This window comes from Protopterus annectens, chromosome 6.part0, assembly GCF_019279795.1.
Source record: "Protopterus annectens isolate FY-2018-M chromosome 6.part0, PAN1.0, whole genome shotgun sequence".
NCBI lineage: Eukaryota > Metazoa > Chordata > Ceratodontiformes > Protopteridae > Protopterus > Protopterus annectens.
The window spans coordinates 1773174048-1773201072 of record NC_056737.1 but is presented as its reverse complement, the minus strand read 5'-3'; the positions used below and the strand labels follow the sequence as shown (position 1 = coordinate 1773201072).

At 38.9% G+C, this 27025-nt stretch overlaps 1 protein-coding gene and 1 non-coding gene across 2 annotated transcripts in view; both read right to left on the bottom strand.

Moving 5' to 3' along the window:
• STT3A (STT3 oligosaccharyltransferase complex catalytic subunit A) overlaps positions 1–27025 on the bottom strand; it is a 696810-nt gene that overhangs the window by 64739 nt on the left and 605046 nt on the right. Inside the window, exons 16-17 of the mRNA XM_044075147.1 lie at positions 25933–26121; positions 11101–11216 (exon numbers count right to left, since the gene is read on the bottom strand). Coding sequence (XP_043931082.1) covers positions 11101–11216; positions 25933–26121 — 305 coding nt within the window. The remainder of the gene's footprint in view (positions 1–11100; positions 11217–25932; positions 26122–27025) is intronic.
• On the bottom strand, positions 17753–17857 carry LOC122805109. Its single transcript, XR_006365318.1, has one exon. It is a non-coding gene; the product is annotated as a U6 spliceosomal RNA (small nuclear RNA).

Here is a 27025-nt window from a genome sequence, read left to right as displayed (position 1 = left end):
TCAGTGTTCTCTCTGTTTTCCCCACATAAAAAGAATCACATTTTCCACATAAAGTGAGATATACTAACCCCTTAGTATCACAATTATAATATCCTTTACTTCTTATCCACCTATTTCTACTTTCCAAAAATACTTCCCCCTTATTAATAATAAACTCACACTGATTACACCTTCCGCATTTGAAGGTGCCCAATTTCCTTTCACCCTTCCTATAGGAATTTAAATTATTGTTATTTTTATTTTCTAAAATATTCCTTATACTTCTTGAATTTTTATAAACTAACTTTGGTATTATCTTGGGTACATTCTCCAAATCAGAAAGGGAGATAAATTTTCCCACTCTTTCTGGAAAATCCCTCTTATGTTATGATTAGTTGCATTAAATTCCAAAACTAGGGCCTGTTGATATTCGCCTACATTTTCCATCTCTTTATACTCATTATCATTATGTATTACATCAGTGGTGTTTAACAGCCCCTTTAATAGGTTTAAATTTATTTTCTCTGCCCTTTTCTACTTCAATCCTAATAACATTAATAAATTCCTTAGGATACCCCCTTATCTAAAAACATTTTTCAAGAAAATTGCATTCATTAATAAAGTCACTATCCAAGCTAGTCATTCTGCTACCTCTAACATATTGTCCCTTCACTATATTCCTTTTGCAATGTGCTGGATGTGCACTATTATAGTGAAGGAAAGAATTACAAAAAGTATGTTTTCTCTGTATTCTAGTTTCTAATTTATTATTATTTGACTTATAAATTTCCAGGTCCAGATATTGAAGAGTTTCATAAGATGTTTTATAAGTAAATTTGAGAAAATTAGTACTATTATTTATATATTCCACAAATTCCTCGAATTCTTCACTACTTCCTGTCCAAAATATAAGTATATCGTCTAAAAACCTGCGATATAGCATCCAACAGGAGTTAAACTTTGAATGTAAAACAAAATGTTTCCTCCCACTTTGCCAAAATTAAATTTGCAAATGTAGGAGCACAGGCTGCTCCCATGGCTACACCCTGAATTTGTTGAAAAAATTCTCCTTTAAAAACTAAGAAATTGTTTTGTAGAACCAAGTCCATGAGGCCTGTGCTGACTACCTTTTCCTTGTGGGATAAACTTTTGTCTTGAAAAATAGCCTCTTCAAACATTTTCATACCTTTCCCGTATGGTATACATGAAAAAAGATCGATAATATCAATAGTAACAAATAATAAATTGTCAGAATATAGCTCTGGTGTAATTTCTCTTAATAAATCCCAGGAGTCCTTAAGTATCACTTTATTATTAACCCAGATATGTTTGACTTTAGCATCTACATATTTAGCTAAAGGCAATGATTTAGAGCCATCAACAGATACTATAAAGTGGGGGGGTCTTCAGAATTTTTATGGATTTTGGGTATTCCAAAAATAATAGGGATTTTAGGTTTCTCTACTTTCAAATAGGCATACATTTTTTATCTATCATACCTTCATATAACATATCTTGTAATGCAATATCAATTTTGTTATATGCCAAATATACTTCATTTTTAGAAACACAGGTATATTTATTTTCATCCCTTAATATTTGGTTCATTTTTCCCTCATAATGTATTATATCCATAATCACAATCCCCCCACCACCTTTATCTGGTTTCATAATACGTACTCTGGGATTAGCTGTCAATTCATCCAGAATTATTTTCTCATCTTTACTGAGATTAGCTTTATATTTAATTTTCTTATCCATATTTCTCACTTCTTTTTCCAAAATAACTTCAAAGTTTTTTAATTGGGGGTGTATTGGGGGATTATAAATAGATCTACGCACTAGACCTTTGTGGTTATAAGTTGTATTATTCGTAATATTTTTAGAAAATAACATTTCTAAGTTAATTTATAGTTTATATAAGTTATAAATTCTTCCTTTTAGTACTGGAGCAGATTAAGAACGACATTAGGGGTGGCCCATGGGAAGAAAGAATAGTGTGTAAAGAATTATGATGGCAAGTAACCCTAGAAGCAGGAAAATTCCCAGGGTTAAATGACTATCTTTCCATTTTGCCACTATTAAAAATAAGGGCTACAAAAATGTAAAGAAAAAGTACTAATGTAATATTCTCTTATGACAATAGATGGTGGTTTCCCCACATTTTGTTTAGTAAAGAAATGAATTACACAAGCATTGCACTTAAAAGCACTTTATTCCTTACAAGATTTGTTCTCCTATTTTAAGCAATATTAAATTCTGATGTTTCTAAAGTATTTAATGAAATAAAACTTATTTATTAATATGATTTTATTAATATTTTTAAAGTAAGTATTTATTTTTATAATGAATCCACAAGAGTAGAACGTAATGGTAATAATGAATATTTATGAGCCCACTGAAGGAATGATTTGAGTGTTTGAAATGAAATAAAGGGATTTCATTGGTTTACATTTTTAAAAGGTGTATAAATATAATTGAGGTAATTAATTAATTCATCTGATGAAGTCTGAGTTGTGTGGACGAAAACGCATGGTTGAATTTAAGGCGTTCATGTTGGCTTTTTTGGCGTGTTGAATAAAGTGGAATTATAATTATTCAGTTCGTGCTTGCTTTCTCCGTAATTACAGCATTTCTTTTGGAATTACTTGTGACTTTTGAGTGCTTCCACTTATACAAAGTGAGTTTAACCGGCTGGATTGTCGTCAGTCTGAGTCTGGCTTCGTTAGTCAGTGGAGTCTCAGCAGAAGCCGGTGCCTACAAAGCGGCTCCAGACCCAACCGAGTGAGGAAGCGGCAACATACCAACAGAGGGAGGTGGATCTGGCAGCGTATGGGTCTCAGTAATGGCCTGTGATGGTTCCTCGGCTGGCATCAGGAGCTGAGAAGGCACCTCACTGAGTTCAGCTGTATCACAGAGTTGAAAAATACAAGACTTTTGACCTGAGTCATCAGAGGGCCTAACTTTTAGAGGCCTATCTCTATCCTTTTCTTTCTTTTTTCTATGAAAGTCAGTAGCTGGTGGAGAGACCGAGATGCCATATCGTGTTGAGAAAAAAACTCGCTAAAATGCCTAGCTACAATTTCAGCTCTTCTTCGTATGGTTCTAGCATTAAACAGGGCACAGAACCGGCACCCAGGAATGTCGTGGTCTGGGCCTAAACAAGTGACGCAGAGAATGGAAGTCTCGGTGTGGGATCTGCTTTCCACAACTGAGACAATTATTGACTTTCTTAAAAGCAAGAAAATGTTCCCCAATGGGGTACTTAGCTTTAGACGGTTTTCCTCACTCTGGCAACGGCGACTGATGCACTCGTAAAACTGCTTCTGCTTCGGGCTCCACGGCAAGAAAGACTGATGTAATGGCGTTGGCTGTCACCCTTTACAACCCTAACGACCCGACGTAGGAGGGAAATCCTTTACTGTGTATTTAGGCCGGCCGAGGGCTACCCAGCAGGGATAACCCACAAGTGATGACTGCAACAGTGAAACACAAAGAGCACCATAATCTAGACCTCTGGACCAAGACAACAGAAGGAGAAGGGAAAGGTGGGTGCACACTTTAGCAAGGATGAACTTGCTCACTCAGCTCTAAGTTATGTTAAGTACATCATTTTCATAACTAGTATGAACAGGTCATCTGTGGAAACAGAAGAACAGAGTTCTTATCTCATCTTCTTGGGTAGCCACCCTCATGGGAACATATCTCTGATTAATGAGGCCCCAAAGAAAGACCTAGATTTAAAAATCACATCAAGCTTATTGTGTCTTGTAGCTGCTCCAGAAATATCATCCAAGGAAATGTTATGAAGAAAGGCTTAGAAGATGGACACTACTCTAGTGGAATGGGTCCTAGGATTAGAGGGCAAAAGCTTCTGTAATTTTAATAGCAGAATTTGATGCAGTCAACCATTCACACCTAAAAAGAACCAGAGTTATCTATGGACCTTCAGGTAAAGCAGCATGTTCTCTAGTCTAACATTTGAGAGAAAACAATGGAAACACCACCAGATGACTGATTCAAGACAAGTTCTGTGGCTATCTTTGGCATGAAAAACAGGATTTGTGCACATGAAAACTAAGTTTGTGGAATACCAAGAAAGATGTCTGTATAGACAAGGCTTGTCAATCAGACAATCTTCTGGCTGCGGTAAAAGCAACCCCCCACCCCAAAAAAAGGGTGTCAGCAATGTACTGAAGGGGTGGTAACCAAGCATGACACCAAAAGGTCAACCCCAGACATCATGACTGACAACCCAATAAAATCTGCAACAATGACAAAGTCGTCATCAATAGAAACAGCACTAGTGGCATCAAAACAGCTGAAACCAACAGCAGTGGCATGTAAAGTGAAGCCACAGTTGAAATGGCACCAAATGGGTCTTGGTCAACCGCCTTCAGACTGGCACCAGTAACAAGTGGGATGATGAAGAAAATAGGAATGACCTGGCGGATAAAATAAGGGCAAAGAAAATGCATCTCTCCACCTTGATAGCAGATTTGGATGAGGCAGCAGATCTCGACAAATCTGCCATTCAGTACTGAGATCAAGTTACACTGAAACAAAAGTGCTGTGTGAGGTCTTCCTTTCAAGCTCTGTATACTTGAATAGACAAGATAGAACACATAACTGGCACCACAGGAGTGAAGCAGAACAGAGTGCAATCAGCAGTCTAGATGTGAATGAGATAAATGCACATTCCATTTTTACTAAGAATAACAAAACACTACCTTGTAAGTAATTCAACCAAAACACTGTCCAGTGGCAAACAACCAGTAGAAGCAACCAGAAAAACAGTGCACAAACCTTTTGTTTGTTTTTAAATAAGATCGAGAGAAATAGTAATGGCAAGGAAGAACTGAAAAAATGCCAGTTCAAACACTGCAGATTGTAAAAATTATCAATGGCATCTGTAATGTAAAATAAAGATGTGGAGCAAAATATGATGAATTTTTGCCCAAAAAAGGCAAGAAATCACAAATGGGGTGAGGAGAGGGAGAAATGATGAAACACCTAGCCTAGGAAGATTTCAGATCAAGTTTATAAAAGAAATCTGGGGTCGAATGACACACACACACACACACACACACACACACACACACACACACACACACACACACACACCATTATGGGTAAACAGGAGTGCTCTAGTAGCCTGCAAAGTTTGTTGATGACAAGCTGCCTCACACCTAATGGCATTAGGTCCTGTTGTTACCAAGGGTGGAACTCCTCATAACAGAATGTTAACATCTACAGCTTAATGCATCTATACACTAGAAATTTAAATGAAAGAGCAAAAGGCTACTTGTATTTTCCTGTGTGTAAAATGTTGGTTAGGTCAAAAATATATTTTGTTTTAGCTGATGCGTGTATGTGTGGTCTACAGATATATATATATATATATCAAAATTTCAAATGTAGATTCAGCAAACACGGGAATGCAGATTCCCATGTTTCCGAAGGTTATGACAGCGTGAGTACATACCAGCGAATGCAACTGTGCATTCACTGATATGTAGTCGATGTTATGACTAGAGATCGCAGTATAGTGCCAGACTGAGAAACGTATCCCTTTCCCCTCAGTGCAGTGCGATCTCAGTGTTGGAATATATAGTTTGCAGGGGGTGTGGGGACGCAACTCCCCACAGGGGGGATGCAGAGGGGGGCCTGCTCCCCCTGCAAAAAGGTGAATTGCAGTGTAGGAGTTACACTTACCTTTGCTCATATACGGACTTTACTTTCGATATTCAACAAAAATGTCGAATGTGTGGAATTTGTCATCAGATTTGACATTTGCACCTACTTAATATGCAAAAATTCGACTTTGACTTTTGATGTTAGATAAGTTGCTTTTTGTTTTGTTTTTTTGTCAATGTCGAGATTTTGATAATAAATACATACAGTGGATATAAAAAGTTTACATACCCCTGTTAAAATGTCAGGTTTTTGTGATATAAAAAAATGAGACCACAACAAATAATTTCAAAACTTTTCCCACCTTTAATGTGACCTATAACCTGTACAATTTAATTGAAAAACAACCAAATCTGTTAAGGGGAAAAATATAAAAAATAAAAAAACGTACAATAAGCTGGTTGCATATGTGTGCACACCCTTAAACAAATACTTTGTTGCAGCACCTTTTGATTTAATTACTTTGATTTTGACTTGGGTGCCCACTTGCCATCAAATAAAGAAACTCTGATTAACCACAAATAAAGTTCATCTGTCCTAGTAGAATTTTCCTGACATTTACTCAGTTGCCTGCTACAGCAAAAGCCACGGTTCACAGCTTATTGTACGTTTTTTATTTTTTATATTTTTCCCCCTAACAGATTTGTTTGTTTTTCAATTGATCCCAGAATCAAAAAGATCCCAGGGAAAAAAATTGCTTGGCCTGAGCTGTGACATTGCTCTATACACTACTGTAGAGCGATCTTGGAGTTGGTATATTTAGTTAGGGGAGGGGGTGGCACAGCCCCCCACGTTGGGGGTGTGTGGGAGGAGAAGCCCCCCACTTTATGTTTGAAATTGTGTGTATGTGTTTTTAGTGCTAACGATTTCTTTCCCAGGGAAAAAAATTGCTGTTTTGAACGTTCGCAGGTTTAATGTGGTCACTGATTACATGTCGATGAAGAGCCGTTCGAAGTAACACCTCTTCGAGCATTTAATATAGACCCGAGCTGAACATGTCTTTGTAATATTGTACCTTTGTCAGAAGCTTTGGAGGTTACATATGCAGCATCACAGGCACACTCTTAATGACATACATGCCATACATGCATTTGTTGTTAAATAAAGTCATAATGGAGAACTATAAAAAGGGGAAGAATCTAAGTATGGCATAGACTACAAAAAAGCATTTGACAGTACCCCACATTCATAGATAAGACAGTGCTTAAAAATGTATAAGATACACCCTACACTAATCGATTACATTACAGAGATCAGGAAACAGTGGCAAACCCCTTTACAGTTAAGCCATGATAAAGGACAAATTACTACTCCGGGGATAAAAATTCAAAGGGGGATATTCTAGGGTAACTGTCATTGCTGCTCTTTTGTCTTGTTCTTAACCCATTAAGCTGTCTACTTAACAGATTAGGCCATGGCTACAATGTGGCTCCCAGAAAACAACAAAGTGTAAAGACTTTTCTTTTTGTAGATGATTTAAAACTGAATAGTGCATCAGATGAGGAACTGAAAGCACAGCTGCAAGTGGTCAAAACTTTTTCAGATGATGTAAGAATGTGATTTGGTCTTGATAAATGTGCAAAAGCAATCATTAAAGCAGGAAAGCTGTAGCACCAAGAAAATATCAGTTTGGGACAGGAATGTGATATAAAAGAACTTGAGCAAGAGCGAGTATATAAATATTTGGGAAATGATGAAGGATCAACAATAAAACATGAACAAATGCAAATAAAATTTAGTAAGAAATATTGTAGAAGGCTAAAATTAATGCTGAAAGCAGCGCTGACATCTAGGAACAAAGTCCAAGCTTTAACCAATTTGCTCTTCCTGTCCTAACGTACAGTTTTGGAGTGACTGACTGGACCCAAGGTGCTGGACCGGTTGGGCAAGAAAATAAGGATGCTTCATACTCATCAAATGATTTATAAAAACAAATGTATACCAATACGATATACCCTGTTTTGAAGGAGGTATGGGCCTCCTTGAAATTAATTACATGTACCGATCTGCAATCATTGGAGTGCATACATATTTTCTGACCTCACAAGACCAAATGCAGTGAAAGTTTTTCAACATGAGAATAAGCATAAGATGACTTCTCTGCTAAGTTTTGCAGAAACATATCAGTGTCAATCACGAATGGAAATCAAACCAGAAGTCATTAGAAATCAGGTAACTGAATGTGCCCCCCCCCCCCCCAAAAAAAAGAAAGAATAGAAGGTGAATGATCAGATGAAAAGGCAAGAAATGTTGAAAATGCATCAATATAGTTGTAGGTATAGAAAACGTTTGGAACAACCTCATATTGATCAGGATCAAATACAGGAATGGTTATAGACAGGTCAATTAAACCAAAACACGAAAGGTTAATATTGGCGGCTCAAGATCGTGTGCTACATACACGTTGGTTTACGAAGTCCATTAAAAATGTGGGAGAAACGGATAAGTGTAGGCTTTGTAAAACAGACCTGGAAACAGTCGCACACCTTGTTGCTGGTTGTGATATACTAATGGCAGGAGGACTGTATACTGAAAGACATAATAATGTGGCAAGGGTGTTGCACTGCGGATTGTGCAAACATTATAATACTGAGGTAACAGAAAAGCACTGGAAACATGAGACAAAGCATTACAGAAAATGAAGTTTACAGGATCACCCATTGCCCAAAAGTTTTATAAGCATTATATATATATATATATGTATTTATTATATGTATAAAAAAATGTATATTGACATAGTTACATTGTTAGAAGTTGTATTTAATTTTTATTATTTCATTGATATATAGTACTATTATTTTTGTTAAGGATTATGTTGGCAGCTTTATGATAAGAACTAACTGAAGCTTTGGGCTATGCAGCTTTAATTGATGAATCATTTAATTGAGTGAGTGTTTTTATTGGTTTGACATTATTATGGTTTGTATTTAACTGAGAGGGATTTTATTGCCTTTAGAAGTCTGATGAAGCGTTCAGTGTAACATGAAAGCACTTACTGGCCTTATTTTATCGTCTGTTCTGTTATTTTTTACATGCAATAAAGGGTCGGCTCCGATTGTCGTGGTGCTGCCGCTGGAGTTTTTTCTTCATTTTCTGTGTCTGCTTGTTAGAGGCACTTTACCCTAAACTATATCTCTTATACGCTACATACACGTTGGTTTACAAAGTCCATTAAAAATGGGGAGAAACAGACAAGTGCAGGTTTTGTAAAACAACTGGAAACAGTTGCACATCTTGTTGTTGGTTGTGATATACTAATGGCAAAAGGACTGTATACTGAAAGATATAATAATGTGGCAAGAATGTTGCACTGTGGATTGTGCAAACATTATAATACTGAGGTAGCAGAAAAGCACTGGAAACATGAGACAAAGCATTACAGAAAACGATGACGTTTACAGGATCACCCATTGCCAACAGTTAAAAAAAATAGATGCGAGAAAACCAGATATAGTAGTCCAGGAAAAGAAGACAAAAGTAGCATTAATCACCAAAATTGCTATACCTAGTGACTACAGTGTCTTATGTACAGAGAGACACAAAGTCATAAAATAACAGGATTTGCAGGCAGAAGTGAGGGCAATGTGGAAGAAGGATACCAAGACAGTTCCAATAGTAGTAGGAACAAGTCTTATGAAAAATTAATTTACTCTGTATGAATTGCACAGGAGTCATTACTGGGCACATTGCAGGTGCTGCAAAGGCACTTCTGGCCAACATCAAAGATTAAAATAATAAGAATCTGAAAACTCAAGCAAGATTTGGAGTCTTGCTTGAGTTTTCCATTTTTTATTTCTTTTTCTTGTGGACATTATATATAAAACCAGATTCACAAGCTTTTACTGCTTTTTTGGAAAGATTAAAACAATACTGATTTTTATGAACTTTAATCATACTTTGACTTAGGAATGCGGTCCATCCCCATCATGGTATTAGAAACCCAAAAGACTTGGAGAAATTAAAAAGAAAGAAAACTATACATGCCTAAATGAATGAATGCCTGGATAAGATGAGTTAAAAATGGCTCTACTTTCCTTTTTAGTCAATTCAAGCTCCATAATTTGTTTAATGATGTGCTCCTGGAACATCAGGATATGGGCCTGACAATTTAGGACTCTAAAAGACAATTCTGCTGAAGTACAGGTCTTCTTGCTATAAGCTCACTCTCGTTATTTACAGAGTGTTTCTTCCTGGGGGAGTCTGGCCCCTTTGGTTATCTACATGGAGAAAATATCTGAGTCTTGCTAATGGCTTCTTGTATAGATAGGAATGATGCCCCTGTACCCTGTAAAATATATCTCACTTCTTAAGGACTGCAGCCTAACAGTCGGACTCTTACGAATTTGTTTTGAAGAGGTCCAGCAAGGTTCTATGCACTGAGAGAAGTGCTGAGGGGACACTGCCTAATAATTTCAAAATTCTCTTTTGTGCATCAGCGCCCTCTGTGGCTTGCCACTGAAAAATGGCCCCTTACGAGGGCTAACACACCTCAAAGCAGAGGTCATCCACTAGGGAGTCTGGGGCTAATCTTCATTACTAGTATCATACCCTTGGGGAGGGCATTTGCAAACAATAATCTAAGCCATGCTCCACCTCCTGCGCCGTGTCTGTCCCTAGTTAGGATGGGTGGGTACCCTTCCTAAATTTAGAAATGCATTTAGCTGACAATGACTGCCAGCCTTACAATAGGCTCAAAAAGCCATGTGCTATGGAAAACCAGTCCAGTGCTGTTGTCAGAGGGGTCAGTGAGGCATCTATCTGAAGCCTTCTTCACTGTCCACAGTCATGAGGTTTAGGCCATCTTCTCCCCTTTTAATGAGAAGACAGTTCTCTACTGGTGCTAGTCTGCATCAGAAGGGTCAGCCTTAACCTTGGTCTGGGTGGATGTGACTGAGCTGTGCCACATGATGGCCTCCACAGCGACTCTGACAGGGGTAGGCAACTCTTTCAACAACGATCCCAGGGACTACACAAGCACCTCTTCAGTAAGGGCCTCTTGAGACTGAGAAAGTCCTGGGCGGTCTACTGAGTACTGTGGCCTGGAGTGAGCCTTCCAATATGAGACATCTGAGTCTAAGTCCTTCTAGTTCTGCCCATCCTTGAAGTTAATCTGCCTCTTATACATGCACTTAACCCTGCTCGTCTGGCACCCTCAGACCTCCGAATGGGCATGTCCAGAATTCCAGCAGAACACTCAAACGATTAACAACTTTTACATGTTCTTTACTGTATTCCTCTTTGTGCCTAGATTGTGGCTAAAAATAGTCATAAAGCCATCTCATTTACCTTACTATTAAACAAATTACTCACTCAGCAACTGTAATAGTGCACAGCCAAGTAAAAAGCAACAGTGCCTAAAATGACATGTACACGCAACATCTAGCAGGACTATGTTGGGAGTAGAATGAGTCTAAGTCAACAACTTACTTTGTATATCCGTACCAGCCAGTGTTCTGTTGTATAGGCTTCTTCTAACACATCAAGTTCAAAGTCTTTGTTCCCAATCTCAGCATTCCGTACTCTGTCGTAACCAGGTGGACGTTCTAGAATAAGAAAAAAAGTATCAAAAGTAGCTCAGATCAAAACAAAAGGTCTCCAGCTCCTCATTAAGGAACGTGCTGATGAAATAAGAGAGTAAATGTCTAGTTTATTTAATTCAGTGAACTAAGTTAATACCACCAATCCAAAGGATCCTTTACAGGGGTGACCTGGGGGGAAAAAAAACTTCATAAAACAAGCTCACGGACCTTTTTAGATTAGCTATCAACCTAAGCAGTATGAGAAGCAGTTCATGGACTATGTGAACAGAGAGACAGAGGAACAACAGGTATCAGAGTATGCCATGTGCAGCAACCAGCTGTAGGAATCTTCTCATCTGCTACGCCAATGCCTTTTCCTTTCATTAATACATTTGAGATGTGCAAGTCCTACTGCTGTAAGACAATCACATATCACACTAGGACAGCATGGCCAGGTCCTGTGCTACTCAGTCCAACTTCCTTCCACTAAGCAATTATTATCTGCAGGACAGAAAAAATGCAACATAAAAACATTATATTAAATTGTATCTGCTTGCAGGAAAATCTATCCAGAATCAGATTGTGAGGCTGCCAGAAGCAGGGGTATAGTGACAACATAATAAGCATCTACTGCAGAAGGTCTTACAGATAAACTTATGTTTGTTCACATCTGTAACAAAGTCCTTCTGTGGTAGAAAGTTGGGCAATTAGCAAGTGCAGGAAAGGTAACAGAGTGGGATGCAGCAAAGCAATAGTTTGGACAGCAGGTTATAGACTGCCTTCCCTATCTGAGATTTACAACAAAGTATTGGTAAAGAGAAAGGGATGGGGGGGTAATAAGTGAGAGACTCAGTTCTTCCCCTCCAGTAGGTCATGATGAGCAGGAATACTACAGACATGCTCTAGAAGAAATAACTGAGACCAAACGCAAAACAGGTGTCTGACATTAGGTCAAAATCACTTGCAAACTGACAGATTGCCTCTCTGACTAATTCCAGGAGCTCTTACACTTGACAGAATACATCGACCAAGTGAAAGGCTTTCTAGCAGTCTCTACTTTACACTTCAGACATTTCTTGTAAGGTCTTACTGAGGAGTCACTTCCAAAGGCAGAGCCAGCTGTCACCCCAACCAATAGGGTCCTTTCTCAACTTACACAGAGATAGTTTCCTGTACTGCCAAGGATTTGAGGCCTATAACCCCACTCCTTTCGCCCAATATATGACAGCAATGAATAGCCTTTGTCTTTCTTCTCTCAGCTTAATTTTAAGAAGAATTTTAAGAGAGTTCTGTGTGATAATACTCCCTCCAGAATCCACAAATAATTTATTGGATTTTTGGGTACATATCCTTGCAGATGTAAGGCATGCAATTACATCAAAAGTTCTGTCTCACTTCAGCGTCCAACTACAAAAAGGGTTTATAACTTTGAACTCTATGCGGACTGTACTTATTGAATTCTAGTTTATTTGGCACTATGTGAACAATGTATTTGTTTCTACATTTGAAAAACTAAAAAATCATTTAAAGTAGGTATTCATCACTTAAGCAATATACATCTAAAGAAAAACAAAATTTGTTAGCCCGTGTTATACATAATCCAACACAAAACTTTTGCTTCATGGCAATCCAACTTGTCACAGATAATTTGAGGGGAGAGGACATATCTAATAGCACTGAGTACATGGAAATGCAATGGATAGCTGGTTACAAGCAAAGAGCCTGGACTCAATGATGTGGTCCCTTTAAAACCTGCACTCAGAAAGTGGAGACTGATGAGATAAGCTTTTTCAATTGGTGATTACCCTTTAAAAAGCTCCAAAGGAACAGGAAACAACAGGATTCAAAAAAGGCGGATTAAGGTGAAAACGCTTGTCTGTTGTTTTGTTCTGGATTTCTTGGATTTACTTGCAAGTTTTTACTTTGATTTTGGGTGACTGCTAGAAAGGTGCTTGGTGTGACATCTGGACAGAGGAAGGAGGACAAGGAGACCTGGTGGTGGAATGAGGAAGTACAGGAGAGTATACAGAGGAAGAGGCTGGCGAAGAAGAAGTGGGATTGTCAAAGAGATGAAGAAAGTAGACATGAGTATAAGGAGATGAGGCGCATGGCAAAGAGAGAGGTGGCGAAAGCTAAGGATAGGGCATATGGAGAGTTGTACGAGAGATTGGACACTAAAGAGGGAGAAAAGGACCTGTACCGATTAGCTAGACAGAGGGACAGAGCTGGGAAAGATGTGCAGCATGTAAGGGTGATAAAGGATAGTGAGGGAAAGGTACTCACAAGAGAGGAGAGTGTGTTGAGTAGATGGAAAGAGTATTTTGAGAGGCTGATGAATGAAGAGAATGAGAGAGAGAAGGTTGGATGATGTGGGGATAGTGAATCAGGAAGTGAAACAGATTAGCAAGGAGGAAGTAAGGGCAGCTATGAAGAGGATGAAGAATGGAAAGGCTGTTGGCCCAGATGACATACCAATGGAAGCATGGAGGTGCTTAGGAGAAATGGCAGTGGAATTTCTAACTAGAATGTTTAATGAAATTTTGGAAAGTCAGAGGATGCCTGAGGAGTGGAGAAAAAGTGTTTTGGTACCTATCTTTAAGAATAAGGGTGATGTGCAGAGCTGCAGTAACTACAGAGGGATAAAACTGATTAGTCACAGCTTGAAGTTATGGGAAAGAGTAGTGGAAGCAAGGTTAAGAAGGGAGGTGATGATTAGTGATCAGCAGTATGGTTTCATGCCAGGAAAGAGCACTACAGATGCAATGTTTGCTCTGAGAGTGTTGATGGAGAAATACAGAGAAGGTCAGAAGGAGTTGCATTGTGTCTTTGTAGACTTGGAGAAAGCATATGACAGGGTGCCTAGAGAAGAGTTGTGGTATTGTATGAGGAAGTCGGGAGTGGCAGAGAAGTAAGAGTGGTACAGGATATGTACGAGGGTAGTGTGACAGTGGTGAGGACTGCAGTGGGAGTGACAGATCCGTTTAAGGTGGAGGTGGGATTACATCAAGGATCAGCTCTGAGTCCTTTCTTATTTGCAGTGGTGATGGACAGGTTGACAGATGAGATCAGACAGGAGGCCCGTGGACTATGATGTTTGCAGATGACATTGTGATCTGTAGTGAGAGTAGGAATCAGGTTGAGGAGACTCTGGAGAGGTGGAGATATGCTCTAGAGAGCAGAGGAATGAGGGTCAGCAGGGCTAAGACAGAATATATGTGTGTAAATGAGAGGGAGGGTAGAGGAATGGTGAGGATGCAGGGAGTAGAGTTGGTAAAGGTGGACGAGTTTAAGTACTTGGGATCAACAGTTCAGAGTAATGGTGAATGTGGAAGAGAGGTGAAGAAGAGAGTACAGGCAGGGTGGAATGGGTGGAGAAGAGTGCCAGGAGTGATTTGTGACAAATGGGTATCCGTAAGAGTGAAAGGGAAGGTCTACAAGAGTGTAGTGAGACCAGCTATGTTATATGGGTTGGAGACAGTGGCATTGACAAAAAGGCAGGAGTCAGAGCTGGATGTGGCAGAGTTAAAGATGTTAAGATTTGCAATCGGTGTGACTAGGATGGATAGGATTAGGAATCGGTATATTAGAGGGTCAGCTCATGTTGGACAGTTTGGAGACAAAGCAAGAGAGACGAGATTGCGTTGGTTTGGACATGTGCTGAGGAGGGATGATGGGTATATTGGGAAAAAGATGCTAAGGATGGAGCTGCCAGGTAAGAGGAATAGAGGAAGGCCTAAGATAAGGTTTATGGACGTGGTGAGAGAGGACATGCAGGCGGTTGGTGTGACAGAGCAAGATGCAGAGGATAGGAAGAAATGGAAAGAGATGATCCGCTGTGGCGACCCCTAACGGGAAAAGCCGAAAGAGAATGATGACTTGCAAGTTTTTACTTTGATATTACTGGGACTTAAAACTTTGAGCTTAGATTTTAGTTTTTTAATTAAAGTGTTTGAGTTTAACATTTATGCCTGGTAACAAGACCTTTTTATCCTAAACTGAAATTTAAGGTTCAACAGCAGATTTGTAATTTATTATTACTCCCAGGGATTGGAACAATTAAGTTATTTATTAAATGTGATGAGCAAAAAGTTACTATCTCTGTCACTTTCAAGCAGTTGTCCACACAAGGGAAGATGACAATGTCTTGCTTTCTTCGGTATGCAAACACAGGAGATAAACATTTACTAAATATTCTGAGGCCTGTGGACAGCCCAAAAGCAAAGAAAATCTAAAACTTTAAAACGGTATTTTTTTATTTTATGCCAGAGATATTTCTTGGTCTCAGCCATATGAAAGTTGAACTTTTGAAAGTTTGATCATCTGAAGTAGACCTATATATATATATATATATATATATATTAGAGATTTTACTTTTTTACTTTATGGAGGTTGCTCAGCACAGATTAAGGCAGAAACCAAAAATGTATACAGACAAATCAAACTTTCACTGCAATGTGAACAGTAGTAAAAAAGACACAGATGAAGCTAGCACAGTAAAAATGTACGCTCTGGTTACTCACTCAGGTATCTACAATTTACAGTATTTTACAAAATGGATGTGGTGGGCTAAGATTAGGGTGAAGGACAGCATAATAAGACAGGGGAGGGAAATGCAGTGGGAGAAAGTCTGGAAAGGCAGATAATTTGGAAAGAAGGTGGGAGGAAATCTGCTGTAATATTAATTTGTGGTAAGAGTATGGAGTGTTAGGCTACAGTTGGGTATGGATAATGCATGGGTACCTTATTTATGAAGCATTTGCATGTTGCTTCTTTGAGAAGGCGGCTGCGGTGGTGCAGCAGTTAGCATTGCCGCCTCACAGCAAGAGGTTCTCCGTTTCGATCCTCGGCTGGGGTGCCTTCAGTGCAGAGTCTGCATGTCCTCCCTGTGGTCACGTGGGTTTCCTCCGGGTGTTCCAGTTTCCTCCCACATCCCAAAGACATGCTGTAGGTGGATTGGATACTCTAAATTGGCCCTAGTTGTGCATGCATGTGTGTGCCTTCTGTGGAAGGTTGGGCGCCGGGCTGACAACTCAACACCGTAAAACTTCACTGCCAATCATGAGCAGACAGGTGATCCGCTGTGGTGACCCCTAACCGGGAAAAGCTGAAAGAAGTTTTACTGTTACCCCTTTTTATAACTGAGCAATGATGTTCTTGTTGGGGTTCTAAGGAGGTGAATCTAAATATGTCATTGGAAATTATCTGAAGTGTGGTCAGGTAGTTTAACAGCCTTGACATTGGAAGAACTTATTTGGATTGGGGGGGGGGGTCAGGAGCAGACACTAGCCCACCCATTCAATTGAAGAGGAGAGAGAGGTAGTTCTGATCTGCTGCACTCACCACCAATAAATGGAGGTTTGTGAAGGCCAGGCAGCAGTGAGATCAGGAACATAAGCTTGGTACTAACCAAGCCAATGATGGTTAGCCTCACTGTGTCTGGATGGGAGCATTTATATTTTAGGAAAACGTGCGATAAGTTCTTGAGGTGACGGAAGTACCCACAGAGAATTAAGTGCTTACTGGGGTAAGGGTGATGTGTAGTTCCCTAGCTTGGAAACATTTAAGCTCTGGGCTTAAAACAGACACTCATCACAGTCTGGGAGGGAATTATGCCAGACCCCTTAGGTTACTGAGGCAAGGATATTTGCTACCTCAACAATGTGCAGATGGCACGGTGTAGGTAAAGGTACAGTGCACCATTAAAGTTGCCTCAATGACAACCCCTCAGGCAGACTTTCATCTTAGTGCAGATACATCCCTCTGTCTTGAGGGGGCAAATGAGCTCAAGGGGTGAGGCAGGCATCTGGCAGACACTGAGGGGGACAACACATAAAAAAAGGGTAAACTAATACTGATATTTCCTAATCATCTGCAAGGTAACCTGTTCTGCTGCCCCAGGAAAATATGGCAGAAAGCCAGTTCCTTACAGGATGAGAAAACAGTCACATACAAAGGGTATTAATTATAACAATCGGACATTTTCATACTCTGATAATCTTAAATTGTTTCTTAAACAGAGAATTTTTAAAACAAAATAAAGGAGTACATCATGTAAACTTTTCAAAGAAATAAGGATTAGAATGTATATTGTTAGGCATGGGTGATTCACTGGTCAGCATTTTTGTAGGATTCATAGGAGTTTCCACGCTACTTTAATGTCCATATACGCGCCTTGCCAAAATGCATCCTCAGACTTTACCTTCTTTCTTAAGGAGGGAGAGGCCAGTTAGTTCCTGGTTAATTTTAACAATAGCCCATCCAGCAATCCTTATTAACAAAAGGATAATGGGTGTCCTCTGGGAATTGAACCCAGAACTTCTCACACACAAATTAAGAATCATCCCCCTAGAACCAACAAGGCAGGCAAAAAGGGTTATCTTATAAGTAGATGCTAGACATGTAGTCTGACAAAAAAGCAGTTGATAGTATCCCAACTGGCCCCAGAGCACTTGCTCACAGGCACCATAGATAAATGGAAATTAAGGGAATCATCCCTGGACTACAGACAGACGCTCCTTAGCATCTCATAGCTTTATTCCTTTACACTGCCAGACTTCACCAAAAAAGTGGAATGCTTCATGAACCTGTACATCATCCCTGCAAAGGGGCCAAGTTAGTCTTCTCTGTATTGTTCCAGTGTCAGTACATGTGCTGTCTTTGGGCACCATCTGCCTCATTCTCTCCCTCTGCCCTTTTTAGGATGTTGTGAACATAATCATTTGGTTAAACATGGTCTTCCCTGCTTAACTGATCAAACTTGGATTACTTTTCATTCTTTACAGGTGAAGAAACATTTTCCTATTTGTCAGAAAACTGTTAAAGCTATACTAGTTACCAGCAGGGGGATGACAGTCTATGTCAGATTTTCATCCTATAATGCTACTCTCTCTTCTTTCTAAAATATCTAACAGCTTAGTAAATTTTTAGTGGGGAACCCTTTCTGATCAGAAAGTCAGTATGTTTTTTTTTTTTCCCTAGATGACAGTATTTATTCAGCACTGATTAAATATATTAAGCCATTTACGTGGTCTTGGGTCATAACAAAGGAACACCAACATTACTTATTTTTACAAAGCCTTTGCTTTGGTTGACCATGGCTGGGTAATGGATAACATGCTATCAACACTGGCTAAGTGGTCTAAAAGTACTAGAAGGAGAGCTTGGCAAGGCCTAATTTTATTTGTTGCAAATCACAGAATACTTCAGTCTTCTGGTGCCCACAAAAGCTCAGTTTATGGGCCACATCTCTGACACTTCTGCTTCAAAGTACATCAAGAGATCTACAAAGGATGCCCCCCCCCTGTTGTAGAAGGAAGTAACAGTCCACAAAAATCACAAAAATTGATAGACGAAAGAAGAGCCATAAACACGATAAAGTGGAGTACTGAGGATAAGAAAAAAATCATGTATTGGAACTATTATGCAAAAAGCCCAGAGTTTCCAGACACAAGAGATGCAAAATGATTAAGAGAGAAATTGGAGGAAAGTAAAATACTTTCACAGGAAAAACTGTCAGAAGCTTCAAATGAAAATTTGTGTTCATTACCACAACAGATTTGTGAAAAACAGTATATAGATCAAGAAACCTTGATCTGTTTGAAAAAAGAAGCATCTGAGGAAGTGCAAAAATATAAATAACAAAACCTAGAGATATTTAAAAAGTATAAAAAAGAAATATGGACATTGGAAAGAAAAGAGATTTGATATGGTGCAATATTTATGCAAAGGAGAACCCAAATTAATCAATATAAAGAAGGCAGCCCCAAAGATATTTGAAGAGAAATATAGCCAAAGGTATCCGGATATGGAAAATTTCAGAATACAAAAATAATATCACAAAGAGGGAACATTGAAAAGAAGATTAGTAAAGTACAAGTTAAAAAAAAAACAGAAGTTAAAGTTATGGAGTGCCTGCGAACTGAAGGATTTGGTGTAGAAGATCCAACACAGGTTACATCACAGCATGACGGAGTGAGTCTCCAAAGTAAGGAGAAACAGGAAGATCAGGAGACATCTGAAGAAGAAGTATGGACATGGGAAAGAACAAGAGATTTAATATGGTGCAATATTTATGTAAAGTAGAAAGCAAAACTAACCAATACAAAAAGAGCAGCACCAAAGATATTTGAAGAGAAATACAGGCAAAGGAATACGAACATGGAAAACTTTACAATACAAAAAATAAGGAGAAAGAGGAAAAGGAGATTAGTAATGAAGTTGTTAAAGAAAGAAAAATTGAGGTTATGGAGTACCTGCAAAGTGAAGGATTCGGTGTAGAAAATCTAATTCAGAAAGCACCACAACAGGATGAAGCAATGGATATGTAAAGTAAGGGGATACCAGTGGAACACGTAGCAATTGGTCAGGTGCCATACGAAGACATTCTGGAGCCTTCCACAGGAAACCAGTACAAACATACACTTGAAGCTAGACAGCAAGGGAAGGAAGAGGAAACTGTGAAAACTCTTATGCAGTCAGTGTTGAGGAGTGATAGGCCAGAGTGTTCCCATATTACAGAGTAACGGATGGCACAAGATGAAATTGAAGAGAATGTGCCACAGGAAGATGCTATAGAACTTTCTATAGAATGCCCACAGGAAATGGAAAACAAGGGATGTTCCCTCAGTTTGGATAAAAATAAGTTAAGAGAAGAGTTACTTGATTTAATAGACATAGATATATTAATATCAATGAAAGAAATAGACTGCAGAAGGTCAATAAAACCCAAAAAGTCAGAAGTTTGATAAAACAAATGAACACAGTAATTAGGACTGCCCATAGAGATCCATGCGATAAAACAGAAGTAAACAGGATATATTACTATGCAGCTAAATTAATAACTGATAAAATTCTACCACAAGAACACAGGGTAGTGAGGGAAAGAAAGGGGAGAAATTGAATACCATCTTGGAAGTATCGAACAGAGAAAACTATAAAGCAATTAAGACAAGAAGTGCCACTGTGAGAAGACTATAGAAGAGGGAACAGATCAACAAAAACACTATGAAAGATAGCTGTAATAAAAGCAATGTGCAGTATTAGAAAAGGCCAGGATCTATCATGCACCATTGCAAATAAACTAAAAATTTCAGCACATGTGGAAAAACTTAGAAGATATGCAGATAAATATAAAGGAAAAGTACAAAATAAGCAGATGATGACCCAAAAAGGTTTTCTAGAGAATTGGGAAACAAGGTAAAAGGAACTGTAAGACTGCCAAAAAAAAGAAATAGATACATTTTGGAGATTTATCTATGAAGATCCTGTGGAACATAAAGATGCTAAACGGATAAAAGAAGTAAAAGAAAGAATAAGTTTAAAGATACAAAATATGAACTAGGATGAAGTAACAGCCAGAGAGACTGAAACAAAGTTAAGAAAAGCCTCTAATTGGAAAACCCCAGGCCCAGATGCAGTACCTAACTTTTGGTTAAAAAGTATTAACATCTGTGCACGAAGATTTAATCATGAGTAAGAACTACTTATATACGCACCCCAAACAGACACCAACCTGGCTAATAACAGGAAAAACAATGCTCCTACTTAAGAGTGAACCTGCAAGCTACCCTAAAAATTATAGACCAATAAGTTGCCTTCCGACAATGTATAAACTATACACAGGGAACTGATGCTGACAGAGTTTATAGTCATTCAGAACAACACTCAATTATGGCAGTAGAACAAAAGGGCAATAAAAGAAAGTCATATGGAACAAAGGATCACTTGTTAAAGTCATAGTGAAGAACTGTAAAAAGGGAAAAGTATGGCATGGATTGACTACAAAAAAAAAAGGAATTTGATAGTATCCCGCATTCATGGATAAAAGAGTGTTTAAAAATGTATACAATACACACTACACTGATTGACTACATTACAATGACCATGAAACAGTGGCACACCACTTTGCAATTAAGCCATGATAAAGGACAAATTATTATCCCAGGGATAAAAATTCAAAGGGGGATATTCCAGGGTGATTCTCTGTCACCGTTGCTATTCTGCCTTCCCCTTAACCCACTAAGCTCTTTACTTACCAGCTTAGGCTGGCTATAATTTGGGTCCTAGAAAACAACAAAGTGTAAAGACTTCTCATCTTCTCTTTGTCGATGACCTAAAACTGTATAGCTCATCAGATGAGGAACTGAAAGCACAACTGCAGGTTGTCAAAACTTTTTCAGATGATATAAGAATGTCATTTGGTCTTGATAAATGTGCAAGAGCAACCTTTAAAGCAGGAAAACCGCAGCACCAGGAAAACATCAGTTTGGGACAAGAATGTGATATGAAAGAACTTGGGCAAGAGGAAGTGTATAAATATTTGGGAAGTGATGAAGGATCAACAATAAAACATGAACAAATGCAAATAAAAATTAGTAAGAAATACTTTAGAAGACTTAAATTAATCCTGAAAACAGTGTTGACAACTAGGAACAAAATCCAAGCTATAAACCAATTTGCTCTTCCAGCCCTAACGTACAGTTTTGGAGTGACTGACTGCCCCCAAAACATGTTGGATAGATTAGATAGGAAAACAAGATGCTTCATACTCACCAAATGATTTATAAAAATCAGTGTATACCAAGATTATATATTCCGTTCCGAAGGAGGTATGGGCCTCCTTGAAATTGATTACATGTATCGATCTGCAATCGTGGGACTCCACACATATCTGCTGACCTCACAAGACCCAAATGTAGTGAAAGTTTTGAAACACGAGGAGAATAAATCTACAATGTCTTCTCTGCTTAATCTAGCAGAAGCATATTGGCATCAAGCAGGAATGAAAATCAAACCAGAAATAGATAAAAATCAGGCAGCAACTGAATGTGCCAGAAAACAAAAGAAAGGATATAAGGCGAAGGACCAAATGAGAAGGCAAGAAATGTGGAAAATGCATGCAGTTGTAAGTATAGAAAACTTCTAGAAGAATTTCATGTTGATCAGGATCGAATGTAGGAATGGTTAAGAAGAGGCAAATTCAAACAAAGAGATGAAAGGTTAATACTGGCGGCCCAAGATAGTGGGCTACGTACATGCTGGTTTACAAAGTCCATTGAACATGTGGGAGAAATAGACAAATGTAGGCTTTTTAAAACTGAATTGGAAACAGATGCACACCTCGTTGCTGGTTGTGACATACTAATGGCAGAAGGACTGTATATTGAAAGGCATAATAATATGGCAAGACTGTTGCACTGGGGATTGTACAAACATTATGATACTAAAGTGGCTGAAAACCACTGGAAACATGAGCCAAAAAGCATCATAGACAATGAAGTTTATATCAGATGGTATCACCCATTACCAACAGTTCAAAAGATAGATATCAGAAAACCGGATATAGTGGCCCATGAAAAGAAGACAAAAGTAGCATTGACCATTGAAATCGCCACACCCAGTGACTACAGTGTGTTGCGTACAGAAAGACACAAAGTAATAAAATATCAGGATGTGCAGACAGAAACGAGAGCAATGTAGAAGAAAGATACCCACACAGTTCCAATAGCAGTAGAAGCAATGGGACTTATAAAAAAGAATCTACAATTGTATTTAGATATGTTACCAATCCATGTAACCCCATACAAATTGCAGGAGGAGTCATTATTGGGCACACTGCAGGTGCTGCGAAGAGCACTTTTGGCTGACATCAAAGACTGAAACAATACTAATTTCATGAACTTTAATCGTCACGTACTTTGACTTAGGAATGGGGCCCATTCCTGTCATGGTCTCAGAAACCCAAAAGATTTGGAGAAATTAAAGAGAAGCAAAAACTAGAGCAATGTGGAATCAAGGCACCTAAACAGTTCAAAGAGTAGAGCTCTCGTCAAACATCATGAACTTTAACTGTATCCTGACTTAGGAATCTGGTCCTTTCTTATCAAGGCATTACAAACCCTAAACATTTGGAGAAATTAAAAAAAAAAGAAGTTATTTTGCAGAGTGCTATGGGAAAAGGGGAGGGCCTGGATTGTAGATGCTGAGCTGCCTAATGGCATTAGCCCTACTGTTGAAGAGGACTGACTTTCTCATACCAATCTTATTATTCTGGTATATGCCAAACTTTCCATGTTGCACAACATAAAGCAAGCTTTATCCCCTCAGGTAAAGAAACTGTCGGTCTCTTTGTTTCTCTCTTTTTTTTAGGTCATAGCAGATTACTAGGCTAATGGCTCAGGGGCCCTTACAAGCCTAGCCAAGAGTTTATCCCCAAAATAGAAACCTCAGTCAACACCTGTCATTCCCATCTATGAGCGACACAGGTGGAACCCCTGGGACAATTCTGTGGTTTCCCATCCACTCATCAAGGTTGTGGTTGAAGCGGGTCAACAAGGTACTCTGTTTGACATGTATGGGAAGTCTATTCCAGACATGGGGCAGCCTCTGGGAGACAAACCTGTCACTCCAGTAGGTTTTGTTGATGTCGCATATTAGATTTAGGCCTTTTGAGTGGGTAATGCGCGAGGAGTTAGACTTACAGATATGGACCACCTCTAGTAGGGCAGGGTCCAATATTGCCTTGTAGACTAGACACAGATCACCTTTGAGCAATCTGTACGATACAGAACAGAGTGATAGTGATTTGAGCCTGTCTGCATAGGACAGTTGTTGGAGGCCATGGATTCTCTTTGTGAGGTAATTCTGTGGCCTTTCTGGTTGCTGCAGGTGTTTGAAGAGGTACATACCAAATGGGATGTTAAACTCAATTACTGGCCTAATTAGGGAGGAGTAGAGAGAGGTAATAACCTCCTTTTTACTGGATGTAATCCCTTTACTTATGAGATGAACCAAGTAAAAGGCTTTTCTGACCACTGCCACTACATGATGGTCAAATGTGAGATTGCTGTCAACCTAAGTACCCAGGTCTCTCACCACAGGTTGTGTTTTTTGGGGGTTGCTGCCGATGTGGTAATCAGTAAGGGCCGTGTGTCTGTCTAATTAGGGTCATAGGCTGGTACTAGGCTATCAGCCCTAGGGCCTATACAAGCCTAGCCGTAACAATTCCCTGGCTATTTCTTCCCACACTATTTACTTCCGTGGACCCCTGTCTAGAAGGGCAACTGACGTGATCCTCGGGGTGAATTTCCTTTCTCCCATCCAATCGTCAAGGTTCCTTTTGAAGAGGGCCAAAGAGGCACTCTGCTTGACATGTATAGGCAATCTATTTCAGAGTCTGGAGAGTCTCTGGGTCAGGAACCTATCCCCTCCAGCATGTTTTGTTTATTGTGATGACAAAGTTTAGATCCCTGGAGCGTGTGGGCTCTGAGGGATTGGGATTTCTTTAAGTGTAGCGTGTCCAACAGCTCTGGGTTTGACATGGCCTTGTATGTTAAGCAGAGATCGCCTCTGAGTAGACGATATGCGACAGAGTATAGCTGGAGTTTGTTAAGGTGGTCAGTGTAGGGCATCTGCTTTAGACCTGTTATTCTTTTAGTGAGGTATTTCTGCGGCCTTTAATGGTATGATAATACATTTTTTGCATTTGACTGTTGTGAGACTCTTTTGTAGTATGTTAACATCATTTGGGGTGTCTCAATTTTCATTTAAACTAATTATTTTTTCTGCCTCATATGTCGATCGTCTTGGGAAAGTCAAATTATTAAAATGCTTTGTTACAATCTTGCTCTAATTCTACAAGTTTCCATTCATCATTCTTGATTACAAAAGAAATGTAATAGCTTGCCGTTTGAGATTCAATTTTTGTACATCACAAAGCTTGTTACATTTATGAAATGTATTGTAGTTGACTTTCCCCATCTATGTATTAAGGCCGTTTGCCTGTCACAGAGGTAGAATTGACTGAAAAAAAATAGGCTTTTTACTACCTCTATTTAAAATCCAGAAATTACCTACTTTTGTATTTCAGTGCTTTTCTTAAGTTTTCATCAAGTAGTTGTACTGCACTACACGTCAGAAGGAAGCAGATTGCAGGTCATTGATGCCCCTTTGAGTTTAAGTACGTGTAGATGTTTATGGAGTGTTTTGTTCAATTATTTCCTCTCTGTTTTGTACTACTAGTGTAACCCTATTGGTTTCTAATATAAACTAAACAAATAAAGCTATATAGACATACGGTTGCATCCTGCAAAACATGACTATTGATACACAGTTGATATCTCTGCAGATAACTGTTCTTGATATTCCTAATGGAAAAAAAAACTCAACAGACACTTCATCATGCTTCTGACAAAAACATTTTCCACCCCAAAAACATCTAATTTTAAAGCAATATTAGACTGTAATCAAATCAATAAAATATTTAGTGAACTGATTTAGAAATTTATAAACAGAAAAATGAGTTGCTAAGCATGGGCTTGGGTTAAGGATTAATAAAAGGACTAAGACATTATATATGTCCATTCTGGGAGACTGCAGAGTGTGGGGACATGATGTGATTAGAGTTAAGAACTGTGGATAGATAGAAGTAGGATAGCTAAAATAGAAAAAGAAAAACAAAAAGTATCAGCTATAGGGTGGAACAAAAGTCAAGTTTAGGCCAGAGGGATTAAAGGGATCTTGGGACATTGTGCAACTGCAGAACCACTCTTTAAAATCATGATTTAATTAAATGACAAAGTGAGGTGAGATTTCAGGACACATCTGATGGATTGTACCTGAAAAGGAAAGAAAAGCATATTCTTTTAGGAAAGATAACTGCCAGATGACACTGTATGCATGTTTTTCATGTGTTACATTTTTCTTGACCCTGTTCTGGTGTAACAAACTGACTAGTACTTACTAGCTTCTGTGTAGACTTGACCAAAGCGATAGTAGCACATTTTGTACATCAGACAGTTCAGCAAAACAGGAGAGCCTTCTCTGTCCACTCGGAACTCCCCCGTTGGTGTGTAATAATCATGTTCTTTTATGTGTCTGCCAGTGTCTGTGCTTCCTCCAATTCTTACCATCCAAAGGAATTTATTAATATCTGGAAAACAAAAGATAATACTCAAATCACATGATTCTATGACGGCATGTGGCAGCAGTACTGCACCCCTTTGCTACAATGCAGTAGGAAGTGTGTGGACTATTCCAGTAAAACTAAACTGCAACAGAAGTAAAAATCAGGTCTTAACCTTCTTTCACCCAAACAGCAGCAGTAAAGTCACACAGTGAGAAAGAATGACCGCCTTACTACCTGTTATTTAGGACACAGTACACACGGGACAAATACTACTTTTTCAGAAAGAGACACGTGCACACTTCTTGTAAATCGCAGCCTTCAAAGACACTGTCTGTGCTGTTTCATTGTCAGATTGTATGTATTCTAGACAGAGGATTCCTAGCTGGCTCCCAAAACCAGAATATAATATCAGAACACATCCACATAATGCTGTGCTCTACTCTTGTAATGCTTATAGTCCTTTCTAAATAAGGTCTCTCTCACCAAGCAGAGGTGCTAGGTCTACCCACGATAAGTCTACTAACCCGCACAGCCAATTTTACAAGGACACTGGGCAATACATACAAACAGAGTTCAGATTTCTGTCCTGAATATTTCTATGCTTCAACATCTATACTGCTATTCTATTTGACATTACAGAGATCACTGTACTTTTATTTTTCATTGTATTATTTTTACAGTTTTGCTGTACCTGCTTCTGGCTTCAGCTGAAACCTCTCCTTCACCATGACTTAAAGTAATAAATCATAAAATCTAAATTATGGCCAGGATAACGCATGCTTCAAATACTGCCTACCAGACAAGTCGCAGGAGGGTAAAAGCTCAATGAAACAACGTTCACAACTTCTGTTTTCAGTCAGGTTAAATTAGATTTGGACAAAGACCATAGATGACACACCAACACATGAAAGTGAAACTTAGAAACAGA